This window comes from Malus sylvestris, chromosome 3 (assembly GCF_916048215.2).
Source record: "Malus sylvestris chromosome 3, drMalSylv7.2, whole genome shotgun sequence".
NCBI lineage: Eukaryota > Viridiplantae > Streptophyta > Magnoliopsida > Rosales > Rosaceae > Malus > Malus sylvestris.
Window position 1 is genome coordinate 4,513,717 of NC_062262.1, and position 20,477 is coordinate 4,534,193.

Consider the following 20,477-nt stretch of genomic DNA (forward strand, 5'->3'; position numbering starts at 1 on the left):
GGTAATGAAGTTACGCAGCCGGAAGAAGACACTAGTGGCATTTTGAGGAAGTGGAAGATCAAGGCAGGTAAGGCCATGTTTGCCTTAAAAACCACGGTTGAAGATGACATGTTAGAGCACATACGGAAGGCCAAGACACCAAAAGAAGCGTGGGACACCTTCGCCACACTCTTTTCAAAGAAGAATGATACAAGAATGCAACTTCTCGAGAACGAGCTGCTATCGATGGTCCAACGAGACATAACGATTGTTGAATATTTCCACAAGGTAAAGTCTATTTGTCGTGAAATTTCTGAGTTAGATCCTAGTGCTGCCATTGTAGAATCCAGGATAAAAAGAATAATTATCCATGGATTGAGACCCGAATATCGAGGCTTCGTTGCCGCTGTACAAGGATGGCCGACCCAACCATCACTTGTTGAGTTCGAGAATTTTCTTGCCGATCAAGAAGCTTTGGCAAAGCAAATGGGAGGGGTCTCGTTAAAAGGTGAAGAGGAAGCGCTCTACACCAAAAGTAAAGGCAGTTTTAAGCAGCGTGCTCATGGTGGATCTAAAATAAATGGTGACAAGGCGAAACGTCATCAAGGAGGAGGAAGTTCTCGACCAGGGGGAGCTCCGAAGTATCACGGCAACCATGGTCAGTCCCAGAATAATAAAAGGTTTGAGGGCAAGTGTTACAATTGTGGAAAGAAGGGCCACATGGCAAAGGATTGCTGGTTCAAAAAGCCCGCAAAGAGTAACGTCGCCAACTCAGAGAAGAAAAGTGAAGATGATTGGGACGCTGTAGCATATCTAGCTATGGAGGAAGAATGGGACGCTGAAGCATCTTCTTGGTGGTGCTCAGAAAATGAGGTGTTCCCTGACTCAAGAGAGATTGAGGATACGTTGCAGGAGGAAATGGGAGACCAAGCTGCCTAAACCCAAACGAGTCTAGATGAGCTCGAGGAATTGCTTGATGGTGACGATGTCAAGTAAGAAGTACCTAAGAGTCATTGGCAAACTGAAGAAGTTAGACCTAGTGAAGTGGAAGTATCGTTTCCACGATCACAACTAAGTAGGTCAACGGGAATAATGAAGTCAAATCCCAAATGCGCTAACGCAACCATAGTAGAAGAAGCAGTTGAAGCTAAGATGCGTATAGAAGCATCACAGAATTCTGAATGGCGTAAAGCTAGGAGAAGAGGTCGCTGCGTTAAAGAAATATCAAACTCGGGATCCAGTGGTAAGGCCAAGAGATGTGAAACCCATATCATGCAAATGGGTGTTCAAGATAAAGCGTCGACTGAGCGAGAAGAAAAGAATGAGCTGGTGTTGAGGGGGAGTGTTAAAGATCAACACCAGCCCATTAAGATCAGTTGGTACAAAGGAACTAGATTGGTCTAGTTCAAACATGCATGGTTTTCTCTAGAAGATTCTATAATGGGAATATGCTAGAAAACTCTAGCAAAGAAGGTTGTTCCTTAAGTTGGTGGAAGATTCTAGAAGAATGGTGAGGTTTCCACCAACATGCAAGATTAGTGTAGATAATTCTAGCTTGAGAAGTTAGTAGAATTATCTAGATAACTCTAGCATGATGTTTCCATGCTTCTCCAAGGTTCCATCCATGCCTATAAAAGGAGAAGGCATCCACACCATTTGTATCAACCAATCAACCAATTAACCAAGTAACCAACCAAGCAATCAAGAAGGCAACCAAGTGAGAATGAGAAGCCAGAATAGTCTTGTAGGAGTGTGAGTGATCTAGAGTGTGTCTCTAGAAAGTGAGTGAGTGTCATTGCTTCTAATTTGAGTGTTGTGAGTGTTGTAATATTTTGTGTGTGTAATACAAGTAATTTGTTTACTTGTGTTGTCTCTCCAACACTTGTGTTAGAGTTGTGTACTCTAAGTTCTTCTCAACATGCCCTGCTTTGATATCTGCAAGTACTGCAACCTGGTTTGAGCTGTCTTACATCTTGAGTTAGTTTTAATTTCTTTCTCCAAAACCCGCTCATTCTTTACCTTCTTGCAGTAATTAAGCTTTGTGTTCGCGCCTAAAGAAGTCGAATTTAAATTATAACTAGCTGCAGAAAAGAATTATTCTTTCTGCGCAAATTAAAAAGGAAATCAAGTTGAATTTAAGACAGCAGCTCTCCATTATTTGGTCATCAAATTTACAAATCATCAAAAGTAAAATTACTGGAAAAACGGAGCCAGTTCATTGATAATTTGACATGATCATCCGGAACAAAACACAATAGACAATTAAAGAAACACTAAAATTAATAAGAAGAGAAATTAAAGGCGGTGAAAATCGTGTTACAAATCTTCATTCAGTACCAAGTTCTGCAGGTAGTGAAATTAATTACATCAAAATAAGTGGCATGAATTGATCTTCTGTAAACGAATAACTATCCAATTAGTGGCTTCCGAATAATGATTGGTCGACCACATTGTCGAAGGCACTTGGATGATAAGCTTCCTCTACTCCTCCTCCATCAGCAAACATAAAATCCCTGTGGAAACTTGGATTCAGAGGTTCCTCTTCTTGCGTTTCAGCCAGCCAATATTGCTCTAGTAAACTTGGATCCCAAGCTTTCTCTTCAACGGTTCCATCTTCAGCAGTCCCAGATACTGCTGGCAAAGGCAGTTCTCGGGTTTCGGGAATTGACTCCTCTAACATATTTGGATTCAATGCTTCATCTTCCACTTCTCCATGGGCAACGACAATGGTGGAAGAAACCGACAGTGGCACTTCTTGTCTTTCGTTACCCAATAACAATTCCTCTGAGGCAGAAGCTGTTGGAAAAAGCACTTCTACTGCTCCGTCGGTCGGCTCTTTAGCCAATATTTTGTTTAATTCGGCAATAGTGATGGTCAATCTCTGATCATTATCATCATAACCATAATCAACATAATCATCGACTGGAAATTCATTGTTCTCTTGATCAGAAACCACGGAATTACTAGTTAGACAAGAATTGCCTCGTCGTCCTTCCTCCTCAACATTGATCGCATGCATGTTTTGTTCGATCTCTTCGTTAGCACGCTTCTTCTTCATCTTCGGCACTTCATCATCCTGTGAAGATGAAGTCGAACACTTTCTCTTGTTAATGCCAGACGTGTTCCTCAACCGACAAAGCACAAAATTGAAGTCGTAACCTGTATGGCTGTTGCGCTTCCTCGGAGATGCAAAGAGACTGTATTCGTCCAGTTTCCACCCGCCGTGGTCCTCGGTGCCTTCATTCTTGTACCAGAAGGTTCTCTTTAGTCCGATACAGGTAGAATTACCCTCAGTCCCTTCAACCCAAGCGGGCACTGACTTGCCTTCCCAAGTACCTCCGAGCCCCATCTTTCGATCAAGTTTGGAACCCTTGGGGGTTATCCTCTTAAGCTCAGAGAAGAAGTACAAGGCGGGTTGATCAGCAGCAGCAAGTTGAAGTGCTGCTCCTCCCCCAAAAGCTTCCCAAATTTGAGAGGGTTGGGATCTGTTGCCGAAGAGGTTGCACTTTTGCATGAAGGTGTTGTGTGGCGGCGGGGGCAGTAGCCGCGGTGTCTTCACTAAAAAGTAGTGGAGAAAGGTACCGATGAGTTCTTGATCGGTGGGTTTGAAGCGGAAACCGGGCGGGAAAAGGGAATGGTTCTCCATTAACACCACAATGCAGAAGAAGTCGAGTCGAGTGGAGTCGAGTAGTGAAGTAGTTTTGTGTTGTGGTTGCTGTGGCTTTTGATGTGACGATTAGAGAGGGCGTTGTTTGGGTATTTATAGAATGCAATCTCCTGAATCTATTAGGATTTACCGAATTTGGATAGAATTTTAGAGAGAGAGAGAGAGAGAGATAGCGAAAAATTAGAGGTATATTTAGAGAGAGGGGGAGTGGCAGTGTAGTTGCTTGGAGGGTAAGAAATTAGAAACCCTAACTCCAAGTCCTGTTTGTATTAGGAGATAGAGAGAAACCCACTTTTAGTAGGACTTCGACTCTCTTCATTTATGTTAAGTTTTCATAGCAAATGAGTCATTTTAATTAATCGCGTGTTTAATTTATTGTAATTCAAATTTCCCCTTATTTTCGTTGGTTCTTTTAATTTCAGATAAAACTGTATATGCTCCCTTCCTTTATGTGGATAAAATTTTAATTGTGACGAGAACATGAGTGATACATCACGTGTTTTTATGTAAATGGTGAGAAAATTTATTTTTTATGTTATTAACTTTTTAGCACACATATCCCACCAATTAAATAGTGACACGTGGTGTACCATTCGTGTGTCGGTCACACTAAAAAATCTCTCCTTTATGTAATGTTTTCATAGCCGTTAAGTCGTTTTAATTACCCACGTGTTTAATTTATTTTAATTAAAAAAATTTCAACTTTTTTTCGTTAGTTCTTTTAATTTCAAAAGAAGAAAAAATAGTATGTATGCAAATTTATGAAAAAATAGTATATGCAAATTAGTTAATTCTTTTAATTATGACTGATTGAGATCATATTAGATGCAAATTTATCGAGAATTGTATCCTAATTGTCTTTTACATATTTATATAGTATGTACTCTTTCATGGTTTCATTAAATGGAAGTGTAATGCTTCCCGCAGTATGATAAATAGCCACTTATTGTACGCGATGATTGTAACAATGTGTAATGCTTCCAGCAATATGATAAATGGCCACAAATTTTAGAATATCGATTTGCACCCATTATCGAACTTCATTTGACACGTCCTGATCCTAATATCCCTCTAATATTAGGATGGGCACTTGTTGGCTGATACCCGATGGTGACAAAGCCATTTTAAACATGCCTACGAATAAAATATGTAATTAGAACAAAAATGCTAATGTAGGAACGTGTTCAGAACATATAACTAAATAAAAATAATATGAAAGAATTATAATAAAAATGTATGAACGAAGGGAAGAGTCATACACTGAGAAGACCCGAATATACTCTTATGTGGATGTGCCTTGACGACGGGATTGTGTGTCTCGATTATATCTCCTAAAGGGGCGCAAAAACCAAAAAGGTGAGTGGACCATAAGTTTATAATAATACGAAAATCATTTTATTTATGAACATACTAACCCCCAGTTTTGAAAATACATATAATACTACATAATAGGTTTTTCAGAAAACCCTAGCATGCCATGAAATCATTCGTAAAACCAATGTGTATAAAATGGTGCTTGGAAATAGTAGTATAGCTGCCCGAAGGCAAATCCATAAATCTCATCAATACTGTACTCTCTAGGGGTATCATAGTCGCCCAAAGTTAGTACTTGTCCATCACCTAAAGGTGAAGTTGTATGACACTGGGTTACTCCAGTGAAGCAACATGGTAGGCCCCATCACCCGAAGGTGAAGCTGTACGACTCCGGGTTACGTCGGAGGAGAAAATATATACATCACACACTGACACTAGTCGTGTCTAATGAAGTTGTCCGATACTGCTTTCGGCAGTGAAGTTGGGGTTATATCATAATATCTTATCTCACTCCTCATCAATTGTGCCCTATGGCCATAGACGTCATAATAACCGTGTTGTGTGAATGTGCTATATGATAACCCACTAGATACATACTGAAAACATATCTAAAACATCTCATATCCAATCCGAAGCTCAAAAGCTCAAAACCTCATCTCATAAATCCATAGTATCTCATATTCGTAAATCCATAAAATTCCATATACGCAAATCCAAAGAGTCATAACTCATATTCAAAAATCCGCAATATAAATCATATCAGTAAATCCACTTAATTCACAATCGTAAATCTATGGCATTTCATAAGCAAAACCCAATATTTCGTATCTTTAGAAATATGTAGTTTCGATGAATCATAATTATTTCGCAAACCATAAATATAGAAGTTTGTAAAACAATATATAAAACATACTCAAATCATGAAATATGTAATGCATGCTAGGTTAATATTTTATAAAAATATGTAAGTTTAGAAGGGGTCCACTCACATATATTTTTTTGCCAGGGAACTGCTTGAGCTAGCGAGGATGACATTGCTTCCCGCCAATGCGCCTAAACACAATTAGGGACCATTTAATAAAACTATATCTAAACGATAGATTTGGGAAAACGGACGATGAATTCGGATCCAGCACGCCGAATAACCAAAAGAGGGACCTCGGGTTCCCTCACTCGTCGCCATGCGCCGAGATGAGTCGCAGGAAAAGTTGCTGGCGCCATTGTGGACAGCGGCAGAGCACAGTACCTCTGGCGGAGGTGTGTGTGCACCACGCGCCATTCATGACGTGTTGGCCCAAGGAAATGGGTTAGGTTCTAGGTAACTGGATTGAGCCAAGGGTTTTGGGCCATATGGGTTAGGCCAATATTGATTTGGCTTGGGTTAGGTTTAGTGAGTTGGGCCTGGGGCTAAGTGGGTTGGATTTTGGTTACATAGGCCCAAGGTTTTGGGTTGGGTTTAGAGTTGGGCCGAGTTAGGTTGGGCTGGGCTACTTTGGTTCAACTTTGGCCCGATTAGGCTCGCAGGTCATCGGAACCAACGAAGGAGAAAACTGGAATTTGGCCGGGAAATCTCCTTGGCTCTTTTTTTGGGATCAAAACTTAATCATTTTCAATGATTCAAATATCAAAACAAAGCTAAGAATGTAAGTGACAAGATTATACCATCGTAGTCTCACGCCGTGGCCGGACTTGACCGAAAAACGCCTGCACATGTGGGTTTACTTCGTCAGAAAACTGGATTTATTACCCCTGAGTTGTGTCTCATTCCAAGTTTACAAAAATTCAAACATGAATCATGTCGGAGCTTGACAAAGGGATTTTGAGCTCATGGTTTCATCAAGTCCAGTTTCTTCCCATCATCAGATCATCCATGTAAGCCTAATAATCGACTCCTATGATCGAGTTACACTCTCATTTGGTAAGGTTGGTCTAGATTTCATTGGAAAAAGGGTGTTGATGTGAGTGGTTCCCTCGGTGGTGCTCGAGAATAGAGGGAGGGTTGCAGAGAAAAAAGGTGAATGAGAGTTTGAGAGTGAGTCTAAGAGGGATGAGGGAGAACAGAGAGAGGGTTGGTGGTTTGCGTGCGTGCGTGTGTTGCTCGGGGATGGGTTGCAGAGATGGAGAGTGGAAGAGAGAGAGATAGCTAGAGAGAGAATAAGAAGTCCGGGAAAGAAATGAGAGGGAAATGACTTCAAAAGATCAGGGAAAGATCTGCCATGTGTCAGCTCCCTAGTGGTCCATGATAGGGAAATATCTTCAAACGTAAAATTACCAAAGTACCCTTATCGTTTCGAGTCCAGTAAAATCTCCGTTTTAACTCCAAATTCAATTTTTCTTGCGGCCACGCATTCGTAGCGACGAGGGTTATAAGGATACGCTAAGGGAATGAATCTTACATGACACAACAATGAGGTCTGTTGATGCACAAAATCGGAGGTCTTGGAACAACGTAAATCTGACCGTGAATCTGCAAGAAATGTAAATAACACAAGATGTATCGTGGTTCACCTCAAGGTTTGGGCTACGTCCACACTGATTGTATTTATCTGAGAGTATTTGTGAGGAAGAGAGTGTGAGAGCTTTGCTCTAGATAGGAGAAGCTTAGGGTTTGTGAGGGTGATGAGGCCATTTTATAGAATAAGGGCTCCTCCCCTTTTTACATATTTGCCCATTCCTTTATTACATAATTACATTTGAGTCCCCCGAGTATTTATACGAGGTCTAAATACGGAGGCCCTAAGTATGGTATAAACAGTAGTTCCCCAAGTCTTCAGTCAAGAGAGTCTTTTGGTTGGAGACTTGAAATTCAGTCCATGTGTGGGTCGAAGTAACTAGATGGCGTCTGGCACCGATACTCGACATGAGACGGTGCCTAATCTGAAATGATGCTCAACTAGAAGTAGCACATGTCGGCTTGTGGCTTATGTTGCCTTGGTTGGCTCGACATGTGGTGTTGAAGGTGAGGAAGCCTCTTTTATAGAATAAGGGCTCACTCCTCAATACATGAATAATGGGTTTGGAGTAATGCTCGCAGCGAGGCGGTTGCTTAGCGGGCGGCGATACTCTCTAATGAAGGTGAGAGAGTCCCTTTTATAAAATAAGGGCTCGCTCCTCAATACATAAGTGATGAGCTAAGTCCCCCAAGTATTTTTCATGAGTGCTCTCTAATGAAAGTGAAGGAGTCCCTTTTATAGAATAAGGGCTCGCTCCTCAGTACATAGATAATGCGCTAAGTCCCCCAAGTATTTTCATGAGTGCTCTTTAATGAAAGTGAGGGGCTCACTCCTCAGTACATAGATAATGGGTTAAGCCCCCAAGTATTTTCATGAGGCCCAGTTGAGGCCCAATATATGGTACATAATGTAGTCCTCCACGTCTTCGGTCAATAGAGTCTGTTGGCTGGAGACTTCAAATTGAATCCATGTATGGGCCGAAGTGGCGGTTGTTCGGAGGCGGTATTTGTATACCCTGCACTGAAGCTTTGTAAGTGAAGCTTTGAAGCTGAAGCTCTGTAAATGAAGCTTTCGAAGCTATCTTTTGTAAATGAAGCTTTTGAAGCTGTAGCTCTGTAAATGAAGCTTTTGAAGCTAGAGCTTTGGTAAATGAAACTTTTGAAGCTGATTGACATGAGTGATGCTCATGAATGTTTGATTGACATGAGTGATGCTTATAGATGTTGACATGAGTGATGCTCATGAATGTTGACATGAGTGATGCTCATGAATGTTGACATGAGTGATGCTCATGAATGTTTATGTATGGTTGATATGAGTGATGCTCATGAATGTTTATGTATGATTGACATGAGTAATGATCATGTATAATTTGGAGTACTGGGCGTACTTTTGATTGCCTGGTTGGTGGCATGAAGGAGAGTACGGGTTGTCCATTTCATCATCTGGTTGGTGGCATGAATGGCTAGTTGCCAAATGATATTAGAGTACGGGTTGTACATTTCATCACCTAGGTGGCATGAATGGCTAGTTGCCAAATGATATTAGAGTACAGGTTGTACATTTCATCACCTGATTTGTGGTAATAACGGTAGGTTGCCGAATAATTTTGGAGTACTGGGCATATTTTTGGTCACCTGGTTGGTAATAATAGAGGCAGGTTGCCGAATAATTTTGGAGTACTAGGCGTACTTTTGATCACCTGGTTGGTGCTATTTTGGGCTTATGGGCCTTCGCTCTCCACACAACATTGCAGCCCATTTATTTTGGGCTTTTGCCGTTTTTTTTTTACTATTATCACCCTCTGATGGGGTTAATACAGATATCTCTGAAAGATAAGAAAAATAAATTACATCATTCAAAAATATAAAGCAGTCGTTGGGGAACTACACTCCCCTTCATGATGAAAATTTCATATTTTTCAGCATGTTGATGGTATCTTCTGGTCCAAAAGAAAGTAGAGATGGGAACCTTGGTGCAGTGTAGTGGGAACCTTGCACCGGTCTTTATCTTTTGCATGTTATCTTTTGCAGTGTAGTGGGAACCTTGCACAAGAAATGGAAACACAGAAACCCACCAGACTACCACAACCAAAACTGATAATCGCAAAAAAAAAAAAAAAAAAACAAAAAAAAAAACATAAAACTCTCATTTTTCTTCTGCTACTTCAAGAATCTGCAAACAAAAATAACAACAACAATTCAATTTCTCTTTCTTCAAAAGTTTACAACTTTGAATTTGTTTCAAATCAGAAAAAAGAAAACAAGGAGGAGGTGGAAGAGATAAACCTGAGTCACTGCTTACGGAAGGAAAATAGGCTGGACTGGAGACAATGAGAAGAAGAGAATTGAGTCGCTGCCTCCGTTGTCCATCTTCAGTTTCTCCTTCTTCAAAGTTTACAACTTGGAGACAGTGAGAGGAAGAGAGGCTAGACTGGAGATAGCGAGAAGCGAAGCGAGGCTAGACTTGAGTCGCTGCCTTCGTTATCCATCGCTCGCAGAGGATTAGAGGGGCGAAGCGAAGCGGTCTTGCTCCGATGGTAGTTGCCATATCGGCTAGATGCAGAAGAAGGAGGAAATTAAAACAAAAAAAGATGAAGAAGGAGCAGAGAAAAAAAAATAAAGACAGAAAATTGAGGAGTGGGGGAGAGTTGGGAGACTTCTACATAGATTATTAACAAATGAAGATGGATAAAAGAAAGATAGGAGACTTCTAGAGAGACTATTAATAAATAAACGACATGGATTATTAATAAATGAAGATGGATAAAAGAAAGATAGGGCTGATTTATTATTTTACATATAGCGTTATACTCATTTTATACCCTTTTTGGTCATTTTACACAATTACAGGTGTTTTACATAAAAGTTTACCAAACACTATTATACTTTTTTTTTTCCAAAAGTATTTTTACAAAAAAGTTTACCAAACACTCAGCTGCTTATTCTCACAGCACAGCAAAAACAGTTTTTTTTTTTTCAAAGCACAGCAATATCAAACCAGCCACGAGAAACCCCTATTACCAATGACAAACTCAGGCTGAGAAAACGAAGAGGATGAGAGATTGTACAGGAGGCAGAGAGGTACAAAGCTGAAGGTGAGGAGGTTAAGACCAAGTTGGATGCCAAGAACTCGTTCACTCGAGAACTACGCCTACAACATGAGGAACTTCATGAAGGATGAGAATGTTGCTGGGAAATTGGACCCTGCACACATGCTTTTGCTGCTACGGACTAATAGAAAGTTATACCTGTACACCAAGTGTTCAGCTGGTTGTCCACACCTGCCGCAATAGATGAAGGTCAAGCTTTGAATGACCGTACCTGCAGGAAGAAACATCAGATTCCAGCAGTTGATCAGCAAAATGATACTGGAAAGATAATAACAATGTATATGGATGCAATCAAGAAGTAAGATGATGATTGCACAAAGCAATTTAGTTTCATCGCATCAGATAGAAGCGTAAATCTGCTGATCACAGTAGTGTTGAACTGGGACAAAGGGATCAATTAGCAACTATAGCTGCAGATAATGATCAGTCGCCCAGCAGAAGCTATCTCAGGCCTCGGATGCGGAGCTGAGGTAATGTACTTGCAGCTCTAGCTCCGCTATGCAGAAACATTTTATTGACTTACTACAAAGGAGAAGCAAACAAGTGCATGATTGTTCTTATTGTTTGGTCAAATAATTTGGAGGAGTCATTGTCATATTTGCCTGACGGCACATTGTAGGAAGCAAGTGTGAAATATTGTTTAAATCTTACAGGCTTCAGTGAAATAATTTTGTTCCCGTTGCCACTCTAATCGCATTGTGTTTGTTGTATATTACATTCCATCTGTTCTACTTATGTAGATGAATTCTGAAATTTGACAATGGCGGTGTTTCCAGTTTTATGGGGTTGAAAGAATTTCAGTACAATTAGCACCTGACTTGGATTCGATTGAAGAATAAATGATTGATTCCCTGCAAATTAACTCTTAACCTGCTTCCGCTTAAATTTTTTGTGTTCAAAATGTGAATGCTATGTTTCCTAAACATGATTAAAAGCAGCCAACAAGATCTTGCAAATTAAAAGGAAACCGTGAACACGTAAAGCAAAGGATGACAACATATGACTCAACTTATAGAACAAACAAAGTTAGTTCATCGTTGAAACTGAAGAAACACAAAAAGTACTAATAGAAGAAATTAAAGCCGATCAAACTATGGTGGCATGAACTGATCATCCATAAACGAATTATTCCAATAGTTGATGTCGAATAATGATTGGTCAACCACGTTCTCAAAGGTACTTGGATTGCAAGCTTCCTCTAAATAAGGAAACATCCCAGTCGTAGTCGGAAAAGGCTCTTGTTGGGTCTCAGCAAGCCAATATTCGTCTAACAAACTTGGATCCCAAGCTTTCTGTTCTACGGCTCCTTCTGCAGCAACTACAGAAGCTGCTGGCAGAGGCAGTTCTTGGGTTTCAGGAGTGAACTCCTCTAACATAAGTGGATTCAAAGCTTGCTCTGCTACTGCTTCACCAGAAACAATCCTGGAAGCTTCTGGCACAGGCAATAATTCATCGACGATGAGTGTTTCATCAAGGAGATCATGATCATAAACAACATCATCCGCATCTGTAAACTTATTGATCTCACTCACGACCACGATCTCACTACTTAAACAAGAACTGCCTTGTGGTGCCTCCTCCTCAGCAAGATTAATCACATTGATATTTTGTGATGATGAACCTTTTTACACCACTTGATCATCTTCTTTTTTCATCTTTTTGTTTGTACCGCGCTGCTTCTTCGAATTCAGCAGTTGATCCTTTGATAATGATGAAGTCGAACACTTTCTTTTGTTAATTCTGGACCCTTCCTTCTTCCTCAACCGACAAAGTGCAACATTAAAATCGTAACTAAAATTACTCTTGTTATTCCTAGGACCAGCAAAATGACTATATTCATCTAACAGCCACCTCTTGTGGTCCTCCGAACTTTCGTTCTCGTACCGAAATGTTCTTTTTTGTCCGATATCGGTAGGCCTTCCATCAACTATCCCCTCAACCCATACGGTGACTGATTTTCCAGTCCAAGTACCTCCACGTCCCATCTTGCGATCGATGTTGGTACCCTTAGGGTTTAGCCTCTTGAGCTCGGAGAAGAAATACAAGGCTGGTTGATCATCATCAAGTTGAGTTCCTCCATAGGCTTCCCAAATCTCTGAGGGTTCTGATTTGTTGCCGAAGATGTTGCACCCATGTATAAGGGTGTTGTGCGGCGGCACTAGCGGTATGTTCTCCAAAAAGTTGTAAAGAAAGTGGCCCAGGAGCTCTTGATCGGTGGGTTTGAAGCGGAAGCCGAACGGCACAAGGGAATTATTCTCCATAGCTAAGGTAACACCAGAAGAGACTGAGTCAAGTGAATTAATGTTGCCTGTTTTCTTGTGGTTTCGATCGGACAAGAACCAGCGCAGTTTGTTTCTTCTCCCTGTAGTTGTTTTGGTTTGAGCAAGTGATCGTGAGATTTGTGAGTGGATCGTTACTTGGGTACTTATAGCTTCCGACGAGTACAGGGATATTGGTAAGTTACTTAGAGATTAGGTATCGTGTAGTATGCAGACGGGACGAGACGGAATGGAATGGGACGGGACAGGACGGGACATGACGGAATGGAACGGAGATGGAGCAAAGATGACATCGGATGGAAACAAGGATGAGAAGAAGGAGATGGAGATGTTATAATTTTGTATTCCATGGGTGTGGAACAAGTCGTTCCAGGGGGGGGGTGAGGTAGAACGAAAATTCACCCAAAACTCGTCCCGTACAGTGCGTTCCACCCATTTTAGGCACACCAAATGTGGGACGGAACGTCTCGTCCCACTCCGTTCTGTCCCGTTCCATATACCAAACGGTACCTTAGGGATTTAAAACTCCTGATGCTTGTAGGAATTACTGACAGGATTAGGGTTTTGGTAAGTTGCTTGGAGAGCGGGGAATAGAATCCTAAAGTTACTAGGATTTAGTGGATTAACCATAACTTTGACGGTACATGAGAGGTCTGAAAAATTAAAAGTTAAATTTTGCATAGGTAATTAAGAGTCACTCTATTAGGTGATTAGAATAACTATACTACGAATTCCTAACTCAATTGGCAAGTTTTGGCTCAATCTTAGACGCCAGATAGTGATAGTTTATGCTATGGTTTTGTTTTATTTTCATTGTTAACTCCAAAAAAATTTAAAAAGAAAATTGAATAAACTACGGAAATTTTTAAGAAACAAAGGGAATAAGCTTTGGAAAAATAATTTTTAACATCTCTAACTTAACTATAAAAAATGGTCACCCTTTTTTCTTTTTTACAAGAAATAATATGCTTCTCTAAAGAGAAGAGGTTTATGTGACATTATCAAACAGTCAACAAAATTAGGAATCTTCTGAAACATGAGGCTTGTGCAATGGTTAAAAATCTTAATTTATTCAAATTTGTTTATCTTCTACTTAATACATGTTCTATTTTTAGTACAAGAAGTAAAAGTAAAATAGCTCTAGCTGTTTGGAATGATATTCAACATCTCTTCATGGATTGCCACTTCCTATATAGGATGAAAACGTGACTCAACTTAGAGATTCTCTCAAGAATGACAGAAGAACTTTAGAGAATACTGTGTTGAAGGCGATTCTAAATTAATTGTTGATTGTATTATGAGAAACAGTTTTTGAGTATCAAAGGCTTACAATTCACATCTTTGTTTTCTTATAAAGAAAACCAGAGTACGCAATTTATCATAATTTTGTACCTATATTTCATATATGAGTCTCATCCAAAGCATTAGATAAAGCCACTATTGAGATATTGGCCCTTATGGTATCTCGTACATATATATAAAGAATTTTATTATATCATATGGGCTCGAAAAACAAAAGAGTATTCTTTATTTAATATCATTGTTTGTATAGAACTGTGTGTGTAAGAATCAATGTTCTTGACCACTTTAACTGTACAATCTCCCCACTAAACTTCCTCGTCCATACAAGATGGTGTTCGTTGCTTTACTGTACATATTTTCTCACTCACTGTCCTAAAAAACTCCCACAAACTGAAGTTTGCTGGAAAATCTCCAACATCCTTTGACAAGGAAAGAGGCAGAACCTAGTCAGATATGGGCTTAAAATAGTAACAAAGGAAAAGCAGCCCATTTACCCATTCCTGTGGGCCTTAAAATCAGAAACATAATTTCTTAAAATCTTAATTACTCTCCACGAATTCGGGAGAAAAAACATTTTTTTTCTTTTTCTTTTTTTTTTTCTGAAAAAAAAACCCTAAAATCCGATTTTCTCTGGAACCCTAATTACTCAAATCTCCCAATTCATCTTGTATCCCAACTTACCTTTCGTTGTGGTTGGCTCAGTAACCCCATACCGCCCTTCTGCTCTCAGACACTATTAAATCCGAAAGATGCAACCTTCAACCTCTCTCCTTTGATAAACCCCAGTTTATGGAGATAAATTCCCAATCCACTCCAACCCAACACCAAATCAATCAGTTTATCCGAATCCGACCCGAACCCATTTCCAAAACCAAACTTACCGACGACCTATCTCGCCGGCCGCCGCTTTCTCGCTCCCCATGGCCACCGATGCCACCGCCAAGTTCCAAAACCCGGACTTTCACCCGGTTTCGAAGCCGCAGGATTACGTCCCAACCCCCACTGTCTCGCCCCACGACGGCCTACACTACTGGCAGTTCATGATCGCCGGTTCGATTGCCGGCATGGTCGAACATATGGCTATGTTCCCGGTCGACACCGTTAAAACCCATATGCAAGCTCTCGGGTCGTGCCCAATTAAGTCCGTCGGGGTCCGGCAGGCCCTCGGGTCAATTTTAAAGTCCGAGGGACCTGCCGCGCTATACCGCGGTATTGGAGCCATGGGCCTCGGCGCGGGTCCGGCGCACGCCGTCTACTTCTCGGTGTACGAGACGTGCAAGAAGTATTTCTCGGGCGGGAACCCGAACAACCCGGGCGCCCACGCAATTTCCGGCGTGTTTGCAACGGTGGCGAGCGACGCCGTTTTTACCCCGATGGATATGGTGAAGCAAAGGCTGCAGCTGGGGACTAATTTGCACAGCCCTTATAAGGGTGTGTGGGATTGTGTGCGGAAGGTGTTCAGGGAAGACGGGTTTAGGGCGTTTTACGCGTCGTACAGAACGACGGTGCTGATGAATGCGCCATACACGGCGGTGCATTTCGCGACGTATGAGGCGGCAAAGAGGGCTTTGAATGAGATTTCGTCGGAGCATGCGGACGACGAGCGGTTGATTGTTCATGCCACTGCTGGTGCTGCCGCTGGGGGGTTGGCTTCGATGGTTACTACGCCGCTTGATGTGGTGAAAACTCAATTACAGTGTCAGGTATGGTAATTGTTGGCCTTTCCATATTAAGATTCACTTGTTGGTTTGATTTAAATACATTCCGATGCAATTGATAACCTTTTAGTTTCATTATACAATCAATCACTTTAATGCCCCGTTGGTTTCAAGCCCACGGTACTAGGCTCGGCGATAATTGATAGCCTGTAGTTACTAAGAAAATGTAGACACTGATTGCTCAGCTGTGTGATCTTTTCGATTCCCAGCATCTAATAGAGATGTTCCATAGCAATAAGGTGGTAGTTCTGTTTTGTAGGTTTTAGCAAAATTTGTCTACTGATGAAATCCTAGGTTATTGGTACGTGGACTGGATGTTTGTGCTTGCATATTGTGTTTTTCTTTTTCTCATTTAAAGAGGTAATATGGGGCGGAGAGATCAAATAATCTTGTCTGAAGTCGATTGGTTAAAGCGCTCTCTTATGTGATTCAGTGATTGTATCTTTTTTTGTGTATAGTCCTGTTTAAGCGGTCTCTTGAAAGTGGAATTCTGTGTCACAATCACGATTAGTTAGTCTGGTTGGACGACATACTATTAAGAATTGGAACGAATGGCTGATAAATCATAGGCCTTAGTTGTAATGGAATTATGGTAACTGATGATTCATATGCCTGTAGTTGTAATTGAATTACTATATCCGTTGATTCTTCCGATGATTCACATACCTTTAGTTGTGATGGTATTACTAGGCGTAGGATGATTTGATTGAAGGTTTAAATACTCGTATGAATACAAACCTGTCTGAAGCTTTTCTGCTTTTCTTAACATGGATTTGTTGTACAGGGTATTTGCGGATGTGACAGATTTAAAAGTGGCTCGATAAGTGATGTTTTCAGAACAATAGTGATAAAGGATGGATACAAAGGGCTTGTGAGGGGGTGGGCTCCGAGAATGCTATTCCATGCCCCAGCTGCTGCCATCTGCTGGTCCACATATGAAGCCTCAAAAACCTTCTTCCAAGATCTCAATGGTGGTAGTAACAGCGGCACTGTAACCTGAAGAGACCTCTAAAGACAAACGAGATTTGTCCGCTTCATTAGCGATACATCTGTAGCCTGTATAATGGACAATCGGAGTTGCTTCACACAAAGGATGAGTAACAGAGTAAGAAAGTCGATCGGAATTTTTTCATACCTGACTCCAGTCTAGTTAATGGGCGGTGGTAGTCCGGTGAGTTGGATTCATTGGTGTAGGTTAAATTAATTGTACTTCAGCATTGTTGTCTGTTTTAATAATTTTTTCCCGGTCACAGATTTTGTTCTAATAAACGTAGAAATCAAATGTTTTGTTCTTTCATTCCTCAGAGTTCGTCTTACATGAACGAAACCCTTTGGAGTCTTTTTCATCATTGGGTTTCTTGTTGTTGTATGAATCTATCAATCAATCAATCATAAAGTTTTGAATTATATTCGATCTCTCAAAAATAATTTTGGCGTGTGTTGTTGATTTCTGCTTCATGTTAGAGTCGTATCGGTCCTACTTTTCTAGACACTTTCTGTTAAAAAATTCAAGTGCTTCTCGGAAAAGCACTTTGAACGTACTATTTCCATAAGTACTTTTACATCTTTTTGTCAGGCGTTATTAGAAGTGCAATAGTGATATAAAATGTTAATGTGGCTTAACCGTGACTGCACAAAATAGGAGGGGATGTGATTGTATGGGAACTGGGAGGGCAGAGAAGCCGGGTCCCAATTTTAATGGGCAAAAGTTTCACTTTGCTGTAAGTTTCCGTGGATCTTTCACTGTTCCAAGACCATAAAAATAACAGATGAAAATCGACGAAACCAGGAAAAGGGAATGTTTGTATTTGAAGTTTCAATCTCTAGGAGGAGACCAAAAATGCTTCATAAGCTTACAACCTGATCAACAATCAGAGTGATATCATCCGGCTTTCCACCTGCACAACAGAAAATTCAGGTCCGTCATGACATCGAAGATTGAGGTCCTTATCGTCATAGTATAAACCGAGATAGGTCGTGCCTGTAAGCTTCATTCCGAGAATCTTCTTCCATAAAGGAGGCTCGAAACCCTGAAAGGTGTTACGGAGGAAGGGAATTAATACGTAATTATGTTTTCGTTGAGAGAGAGTATTATGATTTCGAAGTTGGTTAAGTCGGATAGATTACCTTACCCTTGATCTAGCCTCCATGGAGTAGGGAGAATCAAAGTTTGAATCCAATGAATGATTGTTTGCCAAATTAGCTGATGCATTTGCTAGCACTAAGATCAGTTTCAGTTAGAAAGAACATAAAACTTACGCTAGCTGACGCTAATCATATTTGTTTGATTTCGGAAACACATACCAGCCTCAGCAACGTCTCTGTATCCGGCCACTGTCGAAACAATTTCACGGTTGAAAACGTTGTCAAAAAGTCCGTCGGAGCCCATAACTACGGTATCTCCTTCCATCAGCTCAACATTGGAAACCTGCAAATGGTGAGATTACTCAACAAGCATAAAACAACAACACAACAAAGCCTTTTCCCACTAAGTGGGGTCAGCTATGGGGGGATGCAACATGAGGACTTCCCAGGAGGTCACTCATCCTAGTACTACTCTCGCCCAGACTCACATATCTTCGGAGTTCAGCTGGGATCCGGTGCATGTGAGTTGGTATGATCGCAACCCAAAGATTCGACGTAAGATAGGAGCGCCAGCTGTCGACTACCTGACGCCCTCCCCCTCCTCCTTTATCCGGGCTTGGGACCGGTAATATTATGATTTTTGGTGATTATGCTTGTTGAGAGAGCATAATCACCAAAAATCATCATACTACAAAAAGCAATTAGATTTATAAAAATGGCGAATCCAAGACGTTTGGAGATCTGTTTATTCGTCCATTGTAGGCTTTATGCAACTATGAAGTAGAGATTGTTTTCATACCAGCACTCGAAATTCGTAGATCTGTTATGTTTCAATGTAGAGAGCAGCTAGAGGAGATATAAAACTCCCTAAGATATTTGTGTGTGCGTGTGTGTGTGGAGTTGATTCGAAGTAGAAATGTTGACAGTAATTGTGTACTGTTAGATCGGTGTAAATACCGTCGCATCATGGTACGTTTGGCCAACGATCTCCTGGTATGGACAATCGAAATAGTGTTCTTGTGGAGATGTGGAAAAATTAATTTTACCTGCAATTCACATTTACATGTCATTTGAAGATAGAGCAATCGAGAGTTGATCAGAACTTGTGCACAAGAAAAACATCCGGTGTTACCTTCACGATAACCCTTAATCTGCAATCCCCGACATTGGCAATTTTCAGAGTCCCATTCCTCTCCAGCAAGGCAATAATTCTACTTGGATAAAGGAAAGCTAAAGTAAGAATCTCTTGAACAAACATGGCAAACTACAGCGAAGATTTCTTGATCGAAATGATGAACTGACACCATAGCAGAACCTATCGAGGAAGTATAAGCATGTGCCTTTTGTATCAGAATATGAGGATTGTTGTTCACCTGCTATAGGACGTGCATTGGGTTTCTTAGCAAACACGAAATTTGCACAAGCTCGAAAATCTACTTAAAAATAGTGAAAGTGGTACTTGGTTTTGAGAGAAACTACCTCCTCATCTCCCACAAAATTTGAGGCATTGGCCATCAATTCTTTGGGGAACGAAGGATCCACATCCTGTTCAGCACAACTGCCAAGCCAAAAAATGAGAAGATAAGAACTTCCAAAATCAACAGATGAATTATGTGTCCACTCCTTAGAGTTTCTTAAACCAAATTTCCCTGGATTTCTTGTTCTTTTTCGAATCGTAAAACGTAATAGGGTAGATAAGCAAGCCAACATAAGTTCCATACCCAGAAACACCATCAGCAATAGCAAGAACTCCTCCATTGTAGCTGCTCACAAAGAAAGCATCTTCCCCACCTTTTTCAACACACAAAAATATATAAAGTATCAAGTATAGTATACACGCAGGTCTCGTTTGGCATCTAGAATTGAACTGACTTAGATAATTCAAAGTAGAAAATGGATTAGACGTGATGGATCTTATCCCTCTTAGTCCCCACAAATGGTAGAATTGTAAGGTGTAAGATCCTTCAATTAAAATCCCTGAAACCTCTTCAATTAAAATCCAAGTGGAAAAGTACCTACCTTTTTCTAGGGATAATACATGTGTCAATCTTTAAGTTGCACATCATAGTTAACTTTGTTGTAATTAACGTATTGTTTATTGTATAAATATTAGTTACTTTCAAAATTATTAATTTATTTCATACATATACATGATTCAATGATACTAATCTGATTCTTTTCTCTTTTTTTCTTTCTGCAAATATAATGTTACAATGATGTCTATTGTAATGTTTGGACAGTGAAATATACATCATAAAAAAAATACAAAATACAAAATAAAAACTGTTGTCATAGACTGACAAAAGTATTTTGTAAAATGATAAATACACTTTTTTTAGCTTCTCACACAACCCTATTTAATTTTGGCCGCCGTTTTTATTTGATTTATTCAATCCCATAAGAAAAGACAAAGAGGAGTATGTATTAGGCTAAAAGGAGTGTGTGAACATCACTCGAAAGCAATTTATTGTATTTTCCTCTCAAGTAACATCAAAGCACCAGTGGTCTAGTGGTAGAATAGTACCCTGCCACGGTACAGACCCGGGTTCGATTCCCGGCTGGTGCATA

At 40.4% G+C, this 20,477-nt stretch overlaps 4 protein-coding genes and 2 non-coding genes across 6 annotated transcripts; 2 read left to right on the plus strand and 4 right to left on the minus strand.

Annotated features, from left to right (window-relative positions):
• Positions 1-2,395: 2,395 nt before the first annotated feature.
• LOC126615457 (protein CUP-SHAPED COTYLEDON 1-like) lies at positions 2,396-3,625 on the minus strand. The gene has a single exon (XM_050283284.1). The coding sequence runs from the start codon at positions 3,623-3,625 to the stop codon at positions 2,396-2,398; it is 1,230 nt and encodes a 409-aa protein (XP_050139241.1).
• A 7,991-nt stretch (positions 3,626-11,616) lies between these two features.
• LOC126615458 (NAC domain-containing protein 66-like) lies at positions 11,617-12,786 on the minus strand. Its single transcript, XM_050283285.1, has 2 exons — positions 12,195-12,786; positions 11,617-12,146 (listed from the first exon to the last, which is right to left on the minus strand). The coding sequence occupies exons 1-2, from the start codon at positions 12,784-12,786 to the stop codon at positions 11,617-11,619; spliced, it is 1,122 nt and encodes a 373-aa protein (XP_050139242.1).
• Positions 12,787-14,680: 1,894 nt separating this feature from the next.
• Positions 14,681-17,231, plus strand: LOC126615306 (uncharacterized). The gene is made up of 2 exons (XM_050283122.1): positions 14,681-15,809; positions 16,609-17,231. Exons 1-2 carry the CDS (start codon positions 15,027-15,029, stop codon positions 16,822-16,824), a joined length of 999 nt encoding a protein of 332 aa, XP_050139079.1. The 5' UTR covers positions 14,681-15,026; the 3' UTR covers positions 16,825-17,231.
• A 286-nt stretch (positions 17,232-17,517) lies between these two features.
• LOC126615460 (probable protein phosphatase 2C 26) lies at positions 17,518-19,975 on the minus strand. The gene is made up of 9 exons (XM_050283288.1): positions 19,929-19,975; positions 19,631-19,765; positions 19,389-19,467; positions 19,214-19,282; positions 19,042-19,120; positions 18,867-18,955; positions 18,129-18,252; positions 17,957-18,045; positions 17,518-17,854 (listed from the first exon to the last, which is right to left on the minus strand). Exons 1-9 carry the CDS (start codon positions 19,973-19,975, stop codon positions 17,696-17,698), a joined length of 870 nt encoding a protein of 289 aa, XP_050139245.1. The 3' UTR covers positions 17,518-17,695.
• Positions 18,334-18,452, minus strand: LOC126617504 (5S ribosomal RNA). The gene has a single exon (XR_007621383.1). It is a non-coding gene; the product is annotated as a 5S ribosomal RNA (ribosomal RNA).
• A 429-nt stretch (positions 19,976-20,404) lies between the features above and the next one.
• On the plus strand, positions 20,405-20,475 carry TRNAG-GCC (transfer RNA glycine (anticodon GCC)). The gene has a single exon. It is a non-coding gene; the product is annotated as a tRNA-Gly (tRNA).
• The last annotated feature ends 2 nt before the right edge of the window (positions 20,476-20,477 follow it).

What these genes read in the sequence shown, in the direction of transcription:
- LOC126615457 (XM_050283284.1), bottom strand. Translation starts at nt 3,625, where the DNA reads ATGGAGAACCATTCCCTTTTCCCGCCCGGTTTCCGCTTCAAACCCACC.
- LOC126615458 (XM_050283285.1), bottom strand. Translation starts at nt 12,786, where the DNA reads ATGGAGAATAATTCCCTTGTGCCGTTCGGCTTCCGCTTCAAACCCACC. An exon ending in GAATTCGAAGAAGCAGCGCG is followed by an intron (nt 12,147 to 12,194) that starts GTACAAACAAAA and finishes TGGTGTAAAAAG; the next exon opens with GTTCATCATCACAAAATATC.
- LOC126615306 (XM_050283122.1), top strand. Translation starts at nt 15,027, where the DNA reads ATGGCCACCGATGCCACCGCCAAGTTCCAAAACCCGGACTTTCACCCG. An exon ending in AAACTCAATTACAGTGTCAG is followed by an intron (nt 15,810 to 16,608) that starts GTATGGTAATTG and finishes TTTGTTGTACAG; the next exon opens with GGTATTTGCGGATGTGACAG.
- LOC126615460 (XM_050283288.1), bottom strand. Translation starts at nt 19,975, where the DNA reads ATGATGTGCAACTTAAAGATTGACACATGTATTATCCCTAGAAAAAG. An exon ending in GATTAAGGGTTATCGTGAAG is followed by an intron (nt 18,956 to 19,041) that starts GTAACACCGGAT and finishes TGTGAATTGCAG; the next exon opens with GTAAAATTAATTTTTCCACA. An exon ending in AAACGTACCATGATGCGACG is followed by an intron (nt 18,253 to 18,866) that starts GTATTTACACCG and finishes CACCATTTGCAG; the next exon opens with GTTTCCAATGTTGAGCTGAT.